The sequence below is a fragment of the Apium graveolens genome, chromosome 5 (assembly GCF_009905375.1).
Source record: "Apium graveolens cultivar Ventura chromosome 5, ASM990537v1, whole genome shotgun sequence".
Classification (NCBI taxonomy): domain Eukaryota; kingdom Viridiplantae; phylum Streptophyta; class Magnoliopsida; order Apiales; family Apiaceae; genus Apium; species Apium graveolens.
This window is the reverse complement of record NC_133651.1, coordinates 8,962,494-8,983,661: the sequence shown is the minus strand read 5'-3', so window position 1 is coordinate 8,983,661 and position 21,168 is coordinate 8,962,494. Positions and strand designations below refer to the sequence as shown.

At 35.9% G+C, this 21,168-nt stretch overlaps 1 protein-coding gene across 1 annotated transcript; it reads right to left on the bottom strand.

Annotated features, from left to right (window-relative positions):
• Positions 1 to 2,697: 2,697 nt before the first annotated feature.
• LOC141659762 (uncharacterized) lies at positions 2,698 to 20,664 on the bottom strand. The gene is made up of 4 exons (XM_074466690.1): positions 18,699 to 20,664; positions 17,971 to 18,239; positions 17,435 to 17,777; positions 2,698 to 3,206 (listed from the first exon to the last, which is right to left on the bottom strand). Exons 1-4 carry the CDS (start codon positions 20,662 to 20,664, stop codon positions 2,698 to 2,700), a joined length of 3,087 nt encoding a protein of 1,028 aa, XP_074322791.1.
• Positions 20,665 to 21,168: the final 504 nt, after the last annotated feature.

Here is a 21,168-nt window from a genome sequence, read left to right as displayed (position 1 = left end):
AAATGATTCTTGTTTTGGATATCTTTGTTGGCACTATGTTTAGAGTTTATACCATTAGGCACTATGTTTCAATTCTTGGTAGGCACTATGTTCAATATGTTCCTAATTAAAAATTCATAATGCTTAAAGCCTATTGTTGTTCTGCACTACTATGCAGATCGGTCTTATTTATTATGGCATTCCTCGGCATCCTATACATGTTCTCAGGGGAAAATAAAATTTCCTTGTTCCAAAAATATTATTGAACACCTAAAAGCCTTAGGACTTAAACGGAACTAAAAGCCAAAGCTACCATTACATAAATTGATTAGCAATTCAGGATCATAATAACATGCTCTATCTACTCTAGGAACACCAGTAGATCTAACCAGTCCAAATCAGTAGGTATCTCCCGACAAGGTACCAAGAGAAAAAGGACATATTTTCGAAAGCAAAAGCTAAACGAAAATTTTCAAAATAAATTGCAAGTATAAAACATTACTTGGTACAACAGCATTCTTTAAATTAATTAACATTTAAAGAATTTAATACTTACTGCCTACATTTGGCATTTTACATTGATGTATGATCTACCCTTTCTCCCATAACATGAATATCACAAGAGTAAATTTTCTTCATTTTGTTAATTATTCTATTGTAAAAATCATTATAACTCACGGTGCGAATAAACATGCCTAAACCAAATTGGGTGTTAACCGCTGCAGCAGCAGCACCCCATCAACTGTGACCTGCACGGTGTCTGCGTCTATTAAATTATACTCCATATTCTCGCTGCATCAGTGAGTTTAACATATTAATCCTTGACAAGGAAGGGACTCTTTAATCACAACAGCCTTAAGCAATTCTCTTCTCATGACAAGGCCAAAAATATTACCGCGTATATTTCATGCTTTAATGCGTCAACTGCGTTTAGGCATTCTATATGTAGACGCATCAAAAACAAATAGAAACTTCAGACGCATAAAAAAGAAATAGAAACTTCAGGTTCAAGTCGATAAAAACAAAAGAATCACATATGACCTAGAAAACTAATATTCTACCGATAATTGCAACATTCGCATATGTATATAGCAAAAAAAACCAGTCTTTCTATAAAGGTAGAACAATCAGGTTGCAGGAAAAAGTTAAATACAAGATCTGGCTCTAATTTACCATAATAGCCTAAAAAGATTAATTAAAATGAGCTTCCAATATCAGCTGTGATGGTTTTATGTTTCCACACAAAAACAACTTCAGGTCTGGAGACTGGAGGTGTCAATTCACTACCTAATTAACACAACTTCATAACACATGTCTTAAAAACAAGCAAGGTACCCATTGATTAATTCTTGATAATATCCAAACAAAACAATAACACTACTAATTTGATTTCAATAGGTCCAGTTATCTCCCAATACTGCAATATTGATAAAAGTAAACACTACAAGATACATTTCACTTATTTCGCCACCCTACCCCGACCCCCTGAGACTATAAAACCTCTTTACTTTACAGTGACTTTATTACCCACTTTTCTGACATCTTGTATAAACCTTTATTGTTTTTGGTGATTGCTGATCCATTTTGTGACGTCTCATATAAACCTTCACAGTTGGCTTGTCAGAAACACCATCTTCTAATGACTTCTGAACTAGAGCCGGTGTCGCAGTTTGGGCAATAGTAAGAGCATCAGATTCATTATGGTGTCTGTTGGTCTTCTTGGAATTTTCATGTACAGGTTTGTAGCTGTTTCGACCCTCACCTTTTCTTAAATTCATGTTTCTCCATTTGTCTTGAAAGTATCAATGATTTTTAATCAGCAATAGATGTCTCAAGGTTATTGCACCTGTATTGGTGTGCTTATATTATTGCTGATGATACTTACGATAGTGTCTAGATTAAATTCATATGATTGCTTTTCATTTTAAAATTGTATGTAAGTGTTTTATTAGAAATCAAAGAGGGTGTACAGGGTGCAACATACCTTGAGAGCCACATTTGTACGGGCTTTCAGCATATTGCTAAATTAAGGGTCACCAAAAATCACACACCATTTTCCAACACCATATTTCATTACAGCATCCGTTAGGGCAGCTTCCTCCTCTACTGACCAGTAAATCCTTCCCCGAGCCATATCCTACTAATATCTGTACAAAAATGTGAAACAGTACTACACCAGCTCGAAGAAGAAGATGAGAGAAAGCAAGTAAAAGTTGTATATTCAGAATAATAGTTTGTTACAAATCTTACTCTAGAAGTAATGTCTACCTAACAATATATATACACCTGATTGCTTATTTGACTGACTAATTAACTAACTAATCACTGCATAATTATACTATATATTGACTTAATGATTAAGTGATGTCAGCAGTTTTGTCAGCAACTCCAACACCCCCCCCCCAAGTTGGAGGGTGTAGAATGCACACCCAACTTGCTAAGAAGATCGTTGTGTTGCAGACTAGATAATGGTTTGGTAAGTACATCAGCCAACTGAGTTCGGGATGGAGTAAAAGATAATGAAATCAGTCCAGCAGAGAGTTTAGAATGCACAAAATGACAGTCCAGCTCAATGTGTTTTGTGCGTTCATGATAGACAGGATTTCGAGCAATGTAGATGGCAGCTTAGTTATCACACTTAACAGAAATTGGTGTGATATCAGGGACGTCAAGTTCATGGAGCAATCGGGACAACCAGGCTAATTCTGAAGTAAGGCGTCATAAAGATCGATATTCTGCCTCGGCAGATGACAGGGAGACAGTATGTTGTTTCTTGGACTTCCAAGAAATGAGACTACAACCCATTAACACCATAAAACCACTAACAGATTTTCTTGAATTGGGACAAGCAGCCCAGTCAGCATCACAAAGTGCCTCAAACTGATAGGAAGAGTCGTTGGTGAATAAAAGTCCTTGAGCAGGATTGTAAGAGAGATAGCGAAGAACGTGAAGAGCAGCTTCCCAATGTGGTTGACGAGGAGCAGACATGAACTGGCTCAAGTGTTGCACACAGAATGATAGACCTGGTCTTGAATTCCCGAGGAAATTTAATTTGCCAATTAATCTTCTATATTTTGATGAATTTGTAAGCAAATCTCCTTGATTAGGAAACAGTTTGATTATAAGATCTAAAGGTGTAGTTACTGGTTTAGCATTATCACAAGAAAATTCAAACAAAAGATCCAAAGTAAATTTTTGTTGAGACACAACCATATCATTCGGAACCTCTGCAAATTCCAAACCCAAGAAATAGTATAACTTTCCCAGGTCTTTTGTAACACCCCCAAATCTGGGGTCGGGGATTCGGGTTGTCACGAGTTCTATTTCCCTTAATAATACTTAACCTTAACAATCAATCAACTGTTGCGTACTGGGACCCCACAATATACACACACACACCACAAGTTATTGTCTCAAAGATGAAAACCAAAAAGAACACAAGTCATTTTATTCCATAATTATAAACCATTTCACCTCAAAAGGGGTTTCTGAATAATTTACATATTCCTTACCATTATTACAATTCATATTATACATAAGTCTGGTTCATCAATAGTTGAAAACCTAGCCTATTGGTAGCTCCTACCTCAGCTACAGCGACATCAATGCTTCCAGAAAACTGCGGAACATTTTTTAACCGCTTGTGAATTGGAAGCTTGGTCTTGTTCATCTTTTCTATCTGTTGTTGTGTGATGAAAGAAGAAAGCAAGGGTGAGCAACAAGCCCACCGAAATATTATGTATAATAATTATCAAGATATGAGCATTCTCATAGTACTCATGAAAGTCATGAAAGTATATATATACATATATACTTTTCACCTCTGACATGTATAATATACACAGAGTTCCAGTTTATAACTGTATAAAAATATGGTTGCAAGGTGATCTCATATAGTTAACCTTGTCTCAACGTTTTTCTGAATATCTTTGACATGCAAAAGATAATCATTTACTAGATATAAGTTTAAAAGATGAAGTTACAAGATACTCCAATATACTTATATCTTTTCCGAATACTACTTGAACTACCACCGTTCAAGTTATAATTAGTTCATCCCATAGATTAAGCTATAAGACAAAACTTGTATAGAATCAATCTTTAAAATATCATCAAAATAAAATAAAGTTACGAGATACTTCATTTGATGCAAACAACATTTTGAAAGCTTGACCCTGCCAACACTCAACAATCGCCCAACCGTAGCCTTTCTATCGAGGTACTCTAGGTAGTGTTGCAGAAATATCCAACTGGATGATGAACTCATTACGGGAGTTTTTCGCGCCAGGAAGACCACTTACGATGATCAGTCGCAGTAGTACAACCCCACCATTTTCTACATGTAGAGGAGAACATGTCGGATTTACTTGTCAACCGAACACTGGACTCCTAAGGAATGGACCGTCTTAGCGGAACTTCCAGACCATTTGGGCCAATATAATTAGGTTGGGCCGGCGCCACTCGACCACTTACGCCACTCCTAGTTCAGATAAAATCCATGACTCTGAAACGTAAAGCTCGTCCCCACTTTCCCCAAGTAGAAACTTGTTGATACGACTCCACCAAGAAGTCGTATCTAGTTGGAAAGGAAAACTCACCGATATTTCCCAAGCGATGCCTGTTAATGGATTAACTTTTTCCAAGAATTTTACTTCCCGAGTATTGGGTAAGTAATCAAAAACTCTTTTATCAAGACAGCAACCTTGTTGTGAATATAAAACATACCACAGAGCCGGATCTCTCAGGTTTTGAGCGAATATTTAAATCCCCTTTGAAAGGAAGATCTTAAATAAATAAAAATGAGTTTTTGGGATCCGCTCTAACTTTTAAAAATCATTTTGAAGGCTCGCAAACATTTTTAAGGATGTTTGGAGTAATGCTGATTTAATAAAATAAATCAGTCCCAATATATTAGAAAATATCTGAATATTATTATTTAAATAATATTACCATAAAGAATAATTTTTATAAAAATAATTGAAGTAGAAGTTGTAAAACTTATACTTGAAATGAATCTTAAATAACCAAAGATGTACTTATACGAAAGTAATATCTTTATTTGGATAATCAAAAGTAAGTTTAATTATCGACACATTATTCTTTAATAAAATAAAGAATATTATTTAGTAAATAATCGGAGTCATAAGTCTTTGAATGAATATACAAAATAATATTCATTAATAAAATAAACAGAGTCATAAGCCCTCGAATGAATATTCAAAATAATATTCATTAATAAAATAAAGTTATCGAATAAACCTTATTCGAATAATAGTTTTAAAAACTATTCATATATATATATAAATATATATATATATATTATACTCAGGAGTATCGACCCCCGGTTTTAGAAAAATGTTTACCTTTGGGTCCCATATACTAAGGGTATATGCAAATTGCCGCTTATCTCTAGCATAGGTATTATCAACTGAATCAACAGATATATGTATCAAGAATACGAAACAGGCATGCATATATACCATATCACATGCTACAATATATCGCAAAAATTTGCTAAATAACCATTATGCATCTATCACAAGATAATGCATGTATAAATGTATACATCACAACAACAGTATAATGGGTAGAAAACTTGCCTGAGCGACTGGGGGTTACAAATAGCTTGGGACGATTCTGGTAACCTATAAACAACATATAAGTTGGAATTGAACCAAAGTCACTTATAAACCTATACTTTAACCAATTTAGACTCTAACGCTCGCTTTGCGCTTACTGATTCTCTTAAGTCGCTCGAGTACCCTCGGCTCCACCATTTTTAATAAATTAACCATTACGAGCTTTAATGCGATTCTTTCGCGAGTGCCTTACCAACTGCCTAACACACTTTACATAAATGTTTCATACTCCACTTAGTCCTTTTAGGTCTTTAACCTATGTTTCAAAGTAAGGCGAGGGGTAATAATTCGTTCACGAAATGCCGTTACTTAAAATGGTCATTTCTCCTAAACCGTTCATCGGATTCAAACGAACTACATATCAAAATGAAGCTCGTAACATGAACTATCTAATCATGGCAATGGTCAAAACCTAGCAGTGAGTTCACGGGTCCTAATGTTAAGAACAAAAACAGCCTAAAGTAAATCGGACATTACGACGGCTATGTTTACGCGATTACCCAAATTTAAACCACTCCAAATCATCTCACAATCAACATCCCAACCAAAACTCCATTCATACTACATCATAACAGCCCCAAAAACTTCACATTATCAATTTATACTATTCTTAAACATGAATTTAAACTACACTTAAGTTCATTAATCAACAATCCAATAACTACCACTCCAAAAACTTTACAAAACCAACTAATCTCTACATTCACAACAAGCAAGCCTCTCATTAATTATAACAACAAAACTAAACCTAATTACTCAAATAAAGTTAGGGTTTGGAGGGGTTATACCTTCTTTGGAGAGTGGGGAATCAATAAGGAAGCTTTAATTAACCACTAGTTATCTTTACTAAGCTTGAATCTTGAAGAAAACATAAGAAAATACAAAGTTAGTTCTTGAAAACACTATTCACCAAGAAATTTGATGAATTGATTAGCTATGTAAATCATGGAATCTTGAACTTTAACTTATGGCTCATCTAAGTTATGAATTATGGAAGCTAAAGAAACAAACCTCTTGATTTTTGAAGGTGTGTAGCTAGGGTTTTGAAATTTCTTCCTTTGTTTAAGAAGAAAAAGCCGAGAGCTTTTATTCTTGAAGAAGAGAAGTCAACTTCTAATTTTGATAAAATGAATTGTTTTGGCTTGGTTGATTGCTTTTGATTTGTTTTGTTACCTTTTTACCATGGTAATTTTTATGTGGTTCTAATTCAACCAACAACACATTTTGCCTGGTCATGCTTATGTCACCATGTGATGTCACCCTCCCTCCTTTGTCCTCTTCTCATTGGTTTGATGACATCATCCCCACTAATCTCTTTGATTAGCTTCTAATTACTTGGCTAATGACCGCTGATCTGTTATACAGTTCGCTTAACTTTCGTTTATCGTTTGAGGGATCATACCCGGGATCTTATTACTTGGGTTCCCTTAACCTTTCTCAATACATTATATTCCTTTTATGATCCTCTCTTACAATCCTTGAATTTAAATCCTTTTTATCCTATTACATTATACTCAATTTTTTCGATATCTGGTGGATTTTCGGGAAAAATCAAAGTGTTCGGATTTGGATTCTGACGATCTTTACAAACACTTATATACCACATAGAGTACTAATAATATCCCAGAAGATCAATAAAAGAACCCCTTCATAGTGTGGCATGAAAAGTTTTCTTAATCAGCAAAACACTATTCATAAGGGTTTCAAAAATTCCAAAAATTGCGGTTATTACAGTCTCCTCTTCTTAAAAGGATTCCGTCCCGGAATCAGATAGAAAATGAGTAGGGATACTTTCTTAAAATTTCACTTTCTAACTCTTACATAATTTTCCCACATTGTGGTTCTACCATCAAACTCTGACTAGTTTGATAACTCTTCTCCTAAGCATTTGTCCATTTTTGATTTATAACCCTTCCTGGTTGCTCCATGTAGGTTACATCTGGTTGCATGTCTATGCGCTCATATGCCCCTATTTATCTGGCATCCGAATTACACTTCCTTAACATTGATACGTGGAACACGTTATGAACTTGCTACATGTTTGGGGGTAGGGCTAGCTCATATGCTAACTTCCTAATACGTCTTAATACCATAAAGGGTCCAACAATTCGTAGGCTTAGCTTTCCTTTCTTTTTGAACCTCATCAATCCTTTCCAAGGGATACCTTTAACATTACTAGGTCCCCTATTTCTTATTCTTTGTCCTTTCGTGTCAAATCAACATATTTCTCATGTCCATCTTGGGCTACTACCAGTCGTCCTCTGATTAGATCTATCATATCCTTGGTCCTTTGGACCACTACTGGTCCGAGCATCTTGCGCTCTACAACTTCATCCTAACATAAGGGAGATCGACATTGTCTTCCCTCAAAGATCTCATAAGACGACATCTCGATACCTAACATACGATCTATTATCGTGAGAAAACTCAATCCGCGTTAAGTGATCATTCTAAATTCTTTCAAGTCTATTGCACAAACTCTCATTATAGCTTTTAGCATTAGAGCTTTTGCTTCTCAATACCCATTCTTTTCCAGTTCGTAATCGCTACCACCTTCCGTTCCTAATATTATACTGGTTATACTTTTGCTCGTTAGCGTTCTATAACCTTTTAATAACCGCGTCAACCTTAGTATCACGAACGCGTTAGAATCGGAATACCACCATACTTGGTACCACTTCCTCTCTAGATGCCTCCATCTTCGAAAGTTTGGTCCTTCATATAGAAGTAAAAGAATTTATTGAGAGATCACTATGATCATGAACACTTGTTACATTGCATAGTTAGTACAGAAGGTGGCCATCCTTTAGTACTTGACAAGCAATTAAACAACCTGTGGTATCCTACTAGGCTTCTATTACACAGATAGATAGTCATTCGGCAATACCTCCCCTTCTGGAAGGGTTGTTCTTCTCAGCTTATACAAAATGAAAAGGAGAGAAAAGAATGAATTGAAGAGAATTGTATATATATATAAATTATGCTGCCACAAAATATCTGGCTTGGAATTTACCTCTGAACTATAGAGGTTTGTCATAGGAGAACAAAACATATACGTATATATATCAACATTAGGTATTCGCTATTTCGTCCATCATTATATGGACCCATACTCTTCCTCGATCTCATACACAATCACCTTTGAAACTCCCTCGATATCGAAACTCGAATATGGGACCTCATTCTAGACATCATCGTTACTAGAATTTTATGGTTGCACTGCAACCTTCCTCGTATAGTAATACGGCTCTCTATTGATAGAAGGAATAAATATTCAATAGGTAAATAATCGACCTAGTTTTTCTATCAAATATAACTTATACGTCAACACGACCCGATTAGTGGTACTCAATCTCAGCATCCATTCCAATACAACTCTCACGGTTGTAATTGACTCATTACTCGCAGAATCATTGTTGCATTATTAGGGTCCACCACGGACCTACTGTCGTCATTCACTTTCCATGAAATCTTAATATCTAACTATACGGAGTCCATACATGTCATGTAGAATTCTTCTAAGGAGTTAACATAATCACCATTCATAATTCATGAAGAACACTCCAAATTCTGACGTACTTTCATGACATGAAGCAGATAAAATTGTAGAAGAATTTCAATCAAAGCAACGATAGCATGTTAATACCATTCTTAATCATATGCCTTAAATAAAAGACTTAACTCAAAGGTTCGTCTAGTCCTTTTTGAAACATGGTCCTGGCTTATCTCAAGATAGTACCTTCTGAGATAGATAGCCCGCTCATGGCGATTACACGAATTAAACCTTTACCAACTACTATTACGATTGGGTATTGCACAGTCATCAGAAGGAATGTCAATCTTCCAAACCATAATACAACCTTCACAGCTTTAACCATCATCACTGTATTCCTTTGGCACAAGCGCCTATAATTATCCTCTTACCTTTAAGGTATCGGCCACCTCTTTGGCCTTTCCTGATAGTAAAATTTCCTTACAGTCAATGTCATTTTAACCACCTCCAAATAAATTTTCTACCTCATTTCAATCACTGCTTATGTGAAGATGTTTTCCTTAAAATCTGATGAGTAAAAAAAAAATATCACCATTTTTCCATAAGTTATTGCCTCAGTCTTTAGAGGTTAGTCACTGTCACGACTGACTCTCAATCATACTTAGAACATCTTTTATCTTAGGTCCTAATTGCCCTGAACAACTTCGACCTTTACTGGTTCGATCCATACTTTCTCGTGGTTTAACACGTGCCCCACTTGGCATCATTATAATTACGTCATATTTCCTTTATCAACATTTCTATTCTTGAGAATTTTGAGTATTACCTTTCTCCTTATAAAACCCTTAAGGTTATCCTTGAATCGTTCCTCATGTATTCCCTAGATATAGGGCATATCAAGATACCATTTATTAATACCAGAATCATTGTCTATATACTTCTGAAAAATTTCTCCACTGATTCCTAAAGGTTGTTATTACCTTAATCCTTTCCAATTCATACTGTCAAAAGTCATACTATCCCTATTAAGGATGAAATGCCAACCTTTATGCATTCCCCTAGGATTCATTTTAAGTTACCGATGTTCTATCCTTAATTCCACCTTTAAAAAGGTACATGCATCCTTCCATGGATAAATCAAGTCATATATTCCTGATAAGGGTGTCTTATTCAATCATTTCCACCTCGATAGTATATGCCTAATTTCATAATAACATCTGTATTCAAAATGAGGTCAATGAATATGGCCTCCAAAAGATAACAATGGTTATCCACTTTTCTTGCCTAATTTGGTAACGATAACAAGGATGTTCTGGAAGATATTGGTCGTGTTCAACGTGAACTTCTTCATAATAATTCCTTATTTACTTTTGTTGTTTATCTCAATAGTCACCTCAATGCTGGGATATCTTTTATACCTGGCGTCTCCCTTTCTGGGTATCAAGCCACCAGTCTTATACTTCACATTCTTGAAGGTCACTCCCTTCATCCAATTTTCCTAATTTCTTACTTTCTTGTCTCCTTAGTCTATCTGCGTCTCATTATTTATCCTTCGAACTATCTCAAGGTTTCCTCGAATCCTCCCAACTTACAGGGAATAAAATATATGTATCTCTTATGCCTTCAACCATCAATTTTTAACTCATGATGAATCACCCTCATCTTGACGATTACATACTTTTCTATTTCTATTGCTACGAGTCTTTAGGGTTTCCTCATACCCAAATCCCTTATCATTCCTCAAACTCTATTGCCTTTATATTCCTTTTCACTTCAATTCCTTTTTATTTTCCTTTCTCTTATCATTATTTCATGAACCCACTAATTATTTACTTCAAACATCACGTCGTTCTGGGATTCTTATCCTCCGAACGAATCTTTACAACTTTTACAATCTTAGATTCATAATTCATCATACTCATCCGCCTTTGTTCTGGCTCTAAAGCTTTTACAATATATCCATAACCTTGGGAATTACTTTCCCGAAAACAATTGATTGAACTTTAATCAGTTTATCATAACCTCTTGCTCCGTGCCTTTCTTGGTCTTTCACCAGTGGTGGCCCTTCTCTTAGGAGGGTAAGTGACAAAAATAGTCTTTTGTGATTCGTCCATCATTTAGAATCTCAAATAATTCCTATATTTCCTTTAGCCAGGCTCTTGCCTCGACTGGGTCAGCTTGTTCCTTGGAACTCTAAGGGCTTAGCGATTTAAAGGTCCTGAAAGAATTTCACACCACATTGTTTCCTTAAGGTGGTGGTTAGGGGTAAAAGTATAAGTTTTGTTTTAGGCAGGTCCATGGATTACCCAATAGGAGTATCATCCTGGTTCTTCCTATCTTACTCGACTTCTATATTCTCAATATAAATATTTCTTCCTACTCCCCATAATTGGGGTCATCTTTTTAATTTAAAATCCTCATTTTTCACTTCATTATATTCTGGGTTCCTTATAGCTTAATTACGACTTCCCTGATTATCACATTCAAGGTTTGCCCCTAATCTTATTCCTCATGGGGGCATAATGCTTGGAAAAAAAAATTGAGAATCTCTGGATATTTGTCTTATTTGCTTTGCTTAAGTCTTTCCCTCGTTCCGTCCTTGCATGATTGCAAATTATGAATTCTCAAGTTCTATAAACTTCATGACACTTTCTCAAGTGTTAATAGTGCAATTAACAATATGAACTTATCACAAACAGACTGATCTGAACTGAAATTAATGAATATATACATAACCATTTGTTCGAGGGTACAACAACTGAACACATTAAAGAGAATTACATCATTTGATCTGATCGCTTCTATCCCAAAAGTACTACTATAGATAATCATCTAGTCATTAAAACTAATCATTCATAACTTAGGCTGATCCTCCAAAAGTGGTGCTACATGAAACCCTTGTCTGATCGCTCTGGCTCTGCACACTACCAGGGATCAAGAAATGCGGGCACGTACGACATCCCTAACCTGCTCCATGACAGAGGTGATGAGGTCTAAGATAGTTGCAAGTAGAGCTGGATCAATCTGACCCTCAAGATGGCCTCTAGCTGTAACACGGGTGGTAGCCTCAATCCTTTCCATGCTATGAGCTAATCCTGCCGGAAGTACCCCGCCCTCAATCCTTGGTGCAGTAAGTCGATCCAACAGATCACTCCTAACATTACGGGCCTCAGACAGGCCACCCAAAGTCATGTAATAATCGGCGATAAGAGAAGCCTGAGTGGTTGCATCTAGCAGTCCATGGGGTGCAGGTGGTGCAGGCCCAGGAGATCCAAATGGATAACCTAGCACGGTATCAGGTGACAATGGTGCAGGAGATAAAGGTGGCATTTCCTCAGTAGGTGTTGGGCTCTGTACAGGGGAGGGAACATGAATTGGTGGAACCGCATGGATGTCTTCAGGAACCTCGGGAAGAGGGTCTGATACTGGTATAATTGGTGTCGTGGAAGGCCCCACTCCTTCTGCCCTCATTAACCTTTGTGCCCTTGGTAACTCTTCATCCTCTAGCACCACCCTCGCGACCATTCTTGCTCTGGTAGTCGCCCTGACTACGGTCCTCAATTCCTCAGCGGTCCTCTCTTCATTCTCGTCAGGATCCTCCACGAGATCCTCCTCAGCAACAATCCCTTCTGGGATAACATCCTCAACCGCAACATTCTCAATATGAATCTCATCCGGTCCCTCATTAGGGTACTCTATCGGATTCACAGTTTGATCTCCAACATGTAATAAAACATCCTCATGCTGATGCTCCTGAACCTCAGGGTTCGGTGCCCCGCTGCCCTATACGAGAATGAACTATGTTACTATCATAATATTTATTAGGGTTCCCGTAAGGGTTTTAACTGTCAGTACTACGTTAGGTAGCCTGACTATGAACTTGGCAAGAGTTCTTATTATCTTTGTCAACTTATTATCTTAAAGTCACATCATCTCTGAGGTTTATAACACTTAGCTCTGATACCACTTCTGTAACACCCCCAAATCCGGGGTCGGAGATTCGGGTTGTCACGAGTTCCATTTCCCTTAATAATACTTAACCTTAACAATCAATCAACTGATGTGTACTGTGACCCCATAATATACACACACACACCACAAGTTATAGTCTCAGAGATGAAAACCAAAAATAACACAAGTCATTTTATTCCACAATTATAAACCATTTCACCTCAAAAGGGGTTTCTCAATAATTTACATATTCCTTGCCATTATTACAATTCATATTATACATAAGTCTAGTTCATCAATAGTTGAAAACCTAGCCTATTGGTAGCTCCTACCTCAGCTACGCCGGCATCAATACTTCCAGAAAACTGCGGAACATTTTCTAACCGCTTGCGAATTGGAAGCTTAGTCTTGTTCATCTTTTCTATCTGTTGTTGTGTGATTAAAGAAGAAATCAAGGGTGAGCAACAAGCCCACCGAAATATTATGTATAATAATTAACAATATATGAGCATTCTCGTAGTACTCATGAAAGTCTTGGTCAAAAAGAAATGAACCGAGTTGATATCTTAACGCGACCAAGTCACAAAATATTCAGTATATATATATACATATATACTTTTCACAATCTTTGAAATCCTCTGACATGTATAATATACACAGAGTTCCAGTTTATAATTGTATAAAAATATCGTTGCAAGGTGATCTCATATATCTAACCTTGTCTCAACATTTTTCTGAATATCTTTGACATGCACAAGATAATCATTTACTAGATATAAGTTTAAAAGATGAAGTTACAAGATACTCGAATATACTTATATCTTTTCTGAATACTACTTGAACTACCACCATTCAAGTTATAATTAGTTCATCCCATAGATTAAGCTACAACATAAAACTTGTATAGAATCAATCTTTAAAATATCATCAAAATAAAATGAAGTTACGAGATACTTCATTTGATGCAAACATCATTTTGAAAGCTTGACCTCCCAACACTCAACAGTCGCCCAACCGTAGCCTTTCTATCGAGGTGCTCTGGGTAGTGTTACAGAAATATCCAACTAGATGATGAACTCATTACGGGAGTTTGTCACGCCAGGAAGACCACTTACGATGATCAGTCACAGTAGTACAACCCCGCCATTTTCTACATGTAGAGGAGAACCTGTCGGATTTACTTGTCAACCGAACACTGGATTCCTAAGAAATGGACCGTCTTAGCGGAACATCCAGGCCATTTGGGCCAATATAATTAGGCTGGGCCGGCGCCACTCGACCACTTACGCCACTCCTAGTTCAGATGAAATCCATGACTCTGAAATGTAAAGCTCGTCCCCATTTTCCCCAAGAATTTTACTTCCCGAGTATTGGGTAAGAAATCAAAAACTCTTTTATCAAGACAGCAACCTTGTTGTGAATATAAAACATACCACAGAGCCGGATCTCTCAGGTTTTGAGCGAATATTTAAATCCTCTTTGAAAGGAAGATCTTAAATAAATAAAAATGAGTTTTTGGGATCCGCTCTAACTTTTAAAAATCATTTTGAAGGCTTGCAAACATTTTTAAGGATGTTTGGAGTAATGCTGATTTAATAAAATAAATCAGTCCCAATATATTAGAAAATATCTGAATATTATTATTTAAATAATATTCCCATAAAGAATAATCTTTATAAAAATAATTGAAGTAGAAGTTGTAAAACTTATACTTGAAATGAATCTTAAATAACCAAAGATGTACTTATACGAAAGTAATATCTTTATTAGGATAATCAAAAGTAAGTTTGATTATCGACACATTATTCTTTCATAAAATAAAGAATATTATTTCGTAAATAATCAGAGTCATAAGTCCTCGAATGAATATTCAAAATAAAATTCATTAATAAAATAAACGGAGTCATAAGCCCTCGAATAAATATTCAAAATAATATTCATTAATAAAATAAAGTTATCGAATAAACCTTATTCGAATAATAGTTTTAAAAACTATTCATATATATATATAAATATATATATATATATATTATACTCGGGAGCATCGACTCCCGGTTTTAGAAAAATGTTTACCTTTGGGTCCCCTATACTAAGGGTATATGCAAATTGCCGCTTATCTCTAGCACAGGTATTATCAACTGAATCAACAGATATATGTATCAAGAATACGAAACAGGCATGCATATATACCATATCACATGCTACAATATATCGAAAGAATTGCAAAATAACCATTATGCATCTATCACAAGATAATGCATGTACAAATGTATACATCACAACAACAATATAACTGGTAGAAAACTTGCCTGAGCGACTGGGGGTTACAAATGGCCTGGGACGAGTCTGGTAACCTATAAACAACATATAAGTTGGAATTAAACCAAAGTCACTTATAAACCTATACTTTAACCAATTTAGACTCTAACGCTCGCTTTGCGCTTACTGATTCTCTTAAGTCGCTCGAGTACCCTCGGCTCCACCATTTTTAATAAATTAACCATTACGAGCTTTAAGGCGATTCTTTCGCGAGTGCCTTGCCAACTGCCTAACACACTTTACATAAATGTTTCATACTCCAATTAGTCATTTTAGGTCTTTAACCTATGTTTCAAAGTAAGGCGAGGGGTAATGATTCGTTCGCGAAACGCCATTACTTAAAACGGTCGTTTCTCCTAAACCGTTCATCGGATTCAAACGAACTACATATCAAAATGAAGCTCGTAACATGAACTATCTAATCATGGCAATGGTCAAAACCTAGCAGTGAGTTCACGGGTCCTAATGTTAAGAACAAAAACAGCCTAAAGTAAATCGGACATTACGACGGCTATGTTTACGCGATTACCCAAATTTAAACCACTCCAAATCATCTCACAATCAACATCCCAACCAAAACTCCATTCATACTACATCATAACAGCCCCAAAAACTTCACATTATCAATTTATACTATTCTTAAACATGAATTTAAACTACACTTAAGTTCATTAATCAACAATCCAATAACTACCACTCCAAAAACTTTACAAAACCAACTAATCTCTACATTCACAACAAGCAAGCCTCTCATTAATTATAACAACAAAACTAAACCTAATTACTCAAATAAAGTTAGGGTTTGGAGGGGTTATACCTTCCTTGGAGAGTGGAGAATCAATAAGGAAGCTTTAATTAACCACTAGTTATCTTTACTAAGCTTGAATCTTGAAGAAAACATAAGAAAACACAAAGTTAGTTCTTGAAAACACTATTCACCAAGAACTTTGATGAATTGATTAGCTATGTAAATCATGGAATCTTGAGCTTTAACTTATGGCTCATCTAAGTTATGAATTATGGAAGCTAAAGAAACAAACCTCTTGATTTTTGAAGGTGTGTAGCTAGGGTTTTGAAATTTCTTCCTTGGTTTAAGAAGAAAAAGCCGAGAGCTTTTGTTCTTGAAGAAGAGAAGTCAACTTCTAATTTTGATGAAATGAATTGTTTTGGCTTGGTTGATTGCTTTTGATTTATTTTGTTACCTTTTTACCATGGTAATTTTTGTGTGGTTCTAATTCAACCAACAACACACTTTGCTTGGTCATGCTTATGTCACCATGTGATGTCACCCTCCCTCCTTTGTCCTCTTCTCATTGGTTTGATGGCATCATCCCCACTAATCTCTTTGATTAGCTTCTAATTACTTGGCTAATGACCGCTGATCTGTTATACGGTTCGCTTAACTTTCGTTTTCATTTATCGTTTGAGGGATCATACCCGGGATCTTATTACTTGGGTGTCCTTAACCTTTCTCAATACATTATATTCCTTTTATGATCCTCTCTTACTATCCTTGAATTTAAATCCTTTTTGTCATGTTACCTTATACTCAATTCTTTCGATATCTGATGGATTTTCGGGAAAAATCAAAGTGTTCGAATTTGGATTCTGACGATCTTTACATACACTTATAAACCACATAGAGTACTAATAATATCCCAGAAGATCAATAAAAGAACCCCTTCATAGTGTGGCATGAAAAGTTTTCTTAATCAGCATAATCAGCAAAACACTATTCATAAGGGTTTCAAAAATTCCAAAAATTGGGGTTATTACATCTTTAATTTTGAAAACCTCATCTAGATAAGTCTTTATAGCTGTCATTTCAGCATGATCATTCCTAACAACTAAAATATCATCAACGTAAACAGCTAAGTATAGAACAAGACCGCCTTGTTTCTTATAAAATAATGAAGAATCATTCTCAGAAATAGAGTAGCCTTTAGTAAGCAGAGTATACTTCAGCTTAGTGTTCCAATTCCGAGATGCCTGTTTGAGACCATATAAAGATTTTCCAGTTTGCAAACCAGTGAAGTATCAGAAAGGTTTAAACCTGGAGGAGGAATCATATAGACGTCTTCATCAAGATCTCCATGAAGAAAAGCATTGTTAACGTCTAAATGGTCCATGTTCCAGCCTTTCTTTACTACAGTACCAACCGAACACCTGATTGTTGTCATTTTAACAACTGGTGAGAAAGTTTCTGTATAATCGATCCCTGCCTTTTGAGTATAACCACGAACAACCAAACGAGCTTTATAACGCTCAATCGTTCCATCAGAATTTTGTTTAACTTTGAATACCCACTTACAGGATATAGGTTTCTTTCCTGGAGGGAGCTTAACAAGAGACCATATTTTATTTGCCTCTAAGACAGTGAATTCATCATCAATAGCCTGTCGGCATTCAGGATATTTAATAGCATCTTGGAAAGAAGATGATCCTGATGGGGGGAAGTTTATATATTGGGGTTAAAACAGTGGATAAATTGCATAAAGAATGAGTAGTATAGGAAGTTGAAGGAGTGCAAGAAGATGCAAGAGTACAAAAACATGCATTACTACAATTACTTGGTGGATATGAATGTACATAATCACCTAGATATGCTGGAAGTTTTGAAAGCCGAGATGGTTTTCTAACTGGTAAGGAAGAATTATCAGCATCAATAGTTTGATCAACAGTTTGATCATGTGATATAACTGAGGAGTTGTGTTTAAAATGCTCAGTGTGATCAGATGAAGATGTGTGTGAATGAGTATGATCAGATGAAAAAGTGTGTGAATGAGGTAAGGATATGTCATTTTCTGGAATAGGAAGAGGTATAAACTTTGCAGTCAGTGGTGTGACATAAGGAAAAACTGTTTCATGGAAAACAACATCTCGTGAGATTATAATGGATTTTATGTCAAGACTTAGGAATTTATAAGCCTTTTTCCCGTATGGATACCCCAAAAATACATAAGGAAGTGCTCTTGGTGACAGCTTATCTCTATTTACGTTGGTGGTACAAACGTAACTCAAACACCCAAACGGTTTAAGATTTGAATAAGACGGCTTGCTGTTAAAAAGTTTTTCATAGGGTGAACAGCCATTTAGGACTTTAGAGGGAAAATGATTGATAAGATAGGTTGCTGTCAAAACACAGTCGCCCCAAAAATGTTTAGGTAAATTTGATTGAAACAACAAGGCACGAGAGGTTTCAAGTAAATGTTTGTGCTTCCGTTCCACCACACCGTTTTGCTGGGGTGTGTGTGAGCTGGAAGTTTGATGTAGAATCCCTTTGGACAAGAAAAATTATGTAGCATATTTGCTGAGACCCAATTCTAATGCATTATATGTCCGGACCTTTTGGACATTGTAATGAAACTGAGTAGAGACTAAAGCTATAAATTGTTTAATAATATCAAACGCACTACTTTTACAACTAAGAAGATGCGTCCAAGTAGCACGTGTAAAATCATCGACAATGGTAATGAAGTATTTGTTCTTATTATATGTGGAAATTGAATATGGCCCCCAAAGGTCTACATGAATGAGTTCAAATGGAGCAATGGAATGAATAGTACTGCGAGAAAAAGGAAGCTTATGTTGTCTTGCTTTAGCACATATATCACACATTGAAATTGCAGAAACACTAGCATTATCTATATTACAAAAAGTTTTTAACTTGGAGAGAGGTAAATGTCCCAGCCTTGAATGCCAGACAAGGGCTGAAGTGTTCCCAGTTGTGAAAGAAGCATTTGACAAACAAGAAGATTCAGCAGAAAATGGAGGAGAAGAATGCAGCATGTAAAGGCCCCTCTGAGAGTCACCAATTTCCATTGGCTTCCTCAGAGAATGGCCCTGCAAGTAGCAATTGTCTATAGTGAATATGACATCACAATTCAGAAGTTTAACTAATTTGCTAATTGAGAGCAAATTGTATTTAAAATGTGGAACAAAGAGAACTTCAATGATTGTTATTTCGGGAGTGATTGGAACACTGCTAACAAAATTAATACTAATAATCTGACCATTGGGCATCGATATAGTGATGGGTTGTGATAATTTTGTCAAAGAATAGAATAATTTCTTTTGAAAACACATATGATCACTCGATCCACTATCTAGTATCCAATTAGCAGTGTTAGAATCAGAAAAACAAGCAACAGAAGAGAGATAAGAAATGGTACCAGCAAAATTAGCTGAAGAAACATTGATAGCAGATTTTAGGAATTGCATAAACTGAGAGCAAAGTTCAGGAGTAAATCCAGTGAAACCATTATTCCCTGTAACAATAAAACTTCCAGCAGATTGATTAGGTCCAGACATGTTATCAGGATTAACACTTTGTGAATAGACTGTAGACTGTCCAGACATCTCAACATTTGCAACCATCCATTTTGGTTTGGTAAATTTGAAGTCAGCTGGAAAACCGTGCAACTTATAACATTTGTCAATAATGTGTCCTTGTTTCTTACAGTAATTGCAGAACAATTTCTTGGTATCAGTCTGAAATCTTTTATTATTACCTCCTTGATTATAGTTTCCAGAACCATAAGATTTGGATACATTCAGTGAAGCAGAATCTGGAAAAAAATGCCCAGTAGAATGTATCTCCCTCTGAGTCTCCTCTTGAAGTAAGAGACTATAAACTTGGCCAATAGAAGGAAGAGCTGACCGTATTAGAATAGAGCCCCTCATGACATTGAAACTTTCATTTAGACCCATCAAGAATTGAATGATTCTCTGATCTTGTTGAAACTTGGATAATTTCTGAGAAGCACCACATGAGCATCCACATGAACATACCGGAATTAAGCACAAAGCATCTATATCATCCCACAACATCTTCATTTTCGTAAAATAATCTGCTACATTGCTATTTCCCTGAGAAACCTCGGCAAGTTCCTTATGAAGACCAAATAACTGTGCACCACTGGAAACACCATATCGTTCTTCTAATTCCAACCACATTTCATGAGCAGAGTTTGAATATATGACACTACGGCCATTTGTCTTCGATAACGCACCAATAAGCCAAGATATGACCATATCATTGCATCTAGACCAGCTTTTATAAGAAGGTGCTGTAGAGAGTGGTTTAGGAAAACCTAGTTTATTTCTTGCTGAAAGAGCAATAGTTATCGATCGTTTCCAATTGCTGAAACCAGTGCCATCAAAAGGCTTACTAACTAGCTTTATTCCAGGACTATCCGAAGACTGAAGATGTAAAGGATTATCTTGATTGAATTGAGATTGATTATTCTCATTGTGATCATGATTATTTGATGATTCGGCCATTAAGTATTGAGTTTTGATGAACAAATAGGGATTATTCACCAGAAAAATGATCTCAATGAAACGAAACAAGAACTGTAACTGAAATGAAGTAATTCACAGAGAAAATGTCAAGAAATGACACTTTGAAGATGATAAACTATTCGATCAATATCACTATCACAAACAAAGAAACAATTGTGAACGAGAACAAAATCAAGAGAGAGTTTTGTGCATAACTATGATATGATGATGCACTAAGTTGATTTAGAAAGTAGACATCATAATCAGTAAAAGAATTTGTATATATCGAGAGAGATTGAGAGAGATTGAGATTTAGGGGAGAGAGATTCAACGAAAATCATACCGAAAAACACCAAGAAACAGGAGATCGGTACGGATCGATGCGGAACAATCAATCTGATTTATGAGCACTGCAAACTTTGTATCTATCCCATAAATCTGATTGTTGCAGACTCTGATACCATATGAAACAGTACTACACCAGCTTGAAGAAGAAGATGAGAG

Bases quoted from the DNA above. Each gene is read 5' to 3' on its own strand.
- LOC141659762 (XM_074466690.1), bottom strand. From the start codon at position 20,664: ATGGCCGAATCATCAAATAATCATGATCACAATGAGAATAATCAATCT. The intron at 18,240-18,698 runs GTCTCAGCAAAT...TCCATGAAACAG, and splicing joins ATATAATGCATTAGAATTGG to TTTTTCCTTATGTCACACCA. The intron at 3,207-17,434 runs GTTTAAACCTTT...TGGAATTTGCAG, and splicing joins CTATATGATTCCTCCTCCAG to AGGTTCCGAATGATATGGTT.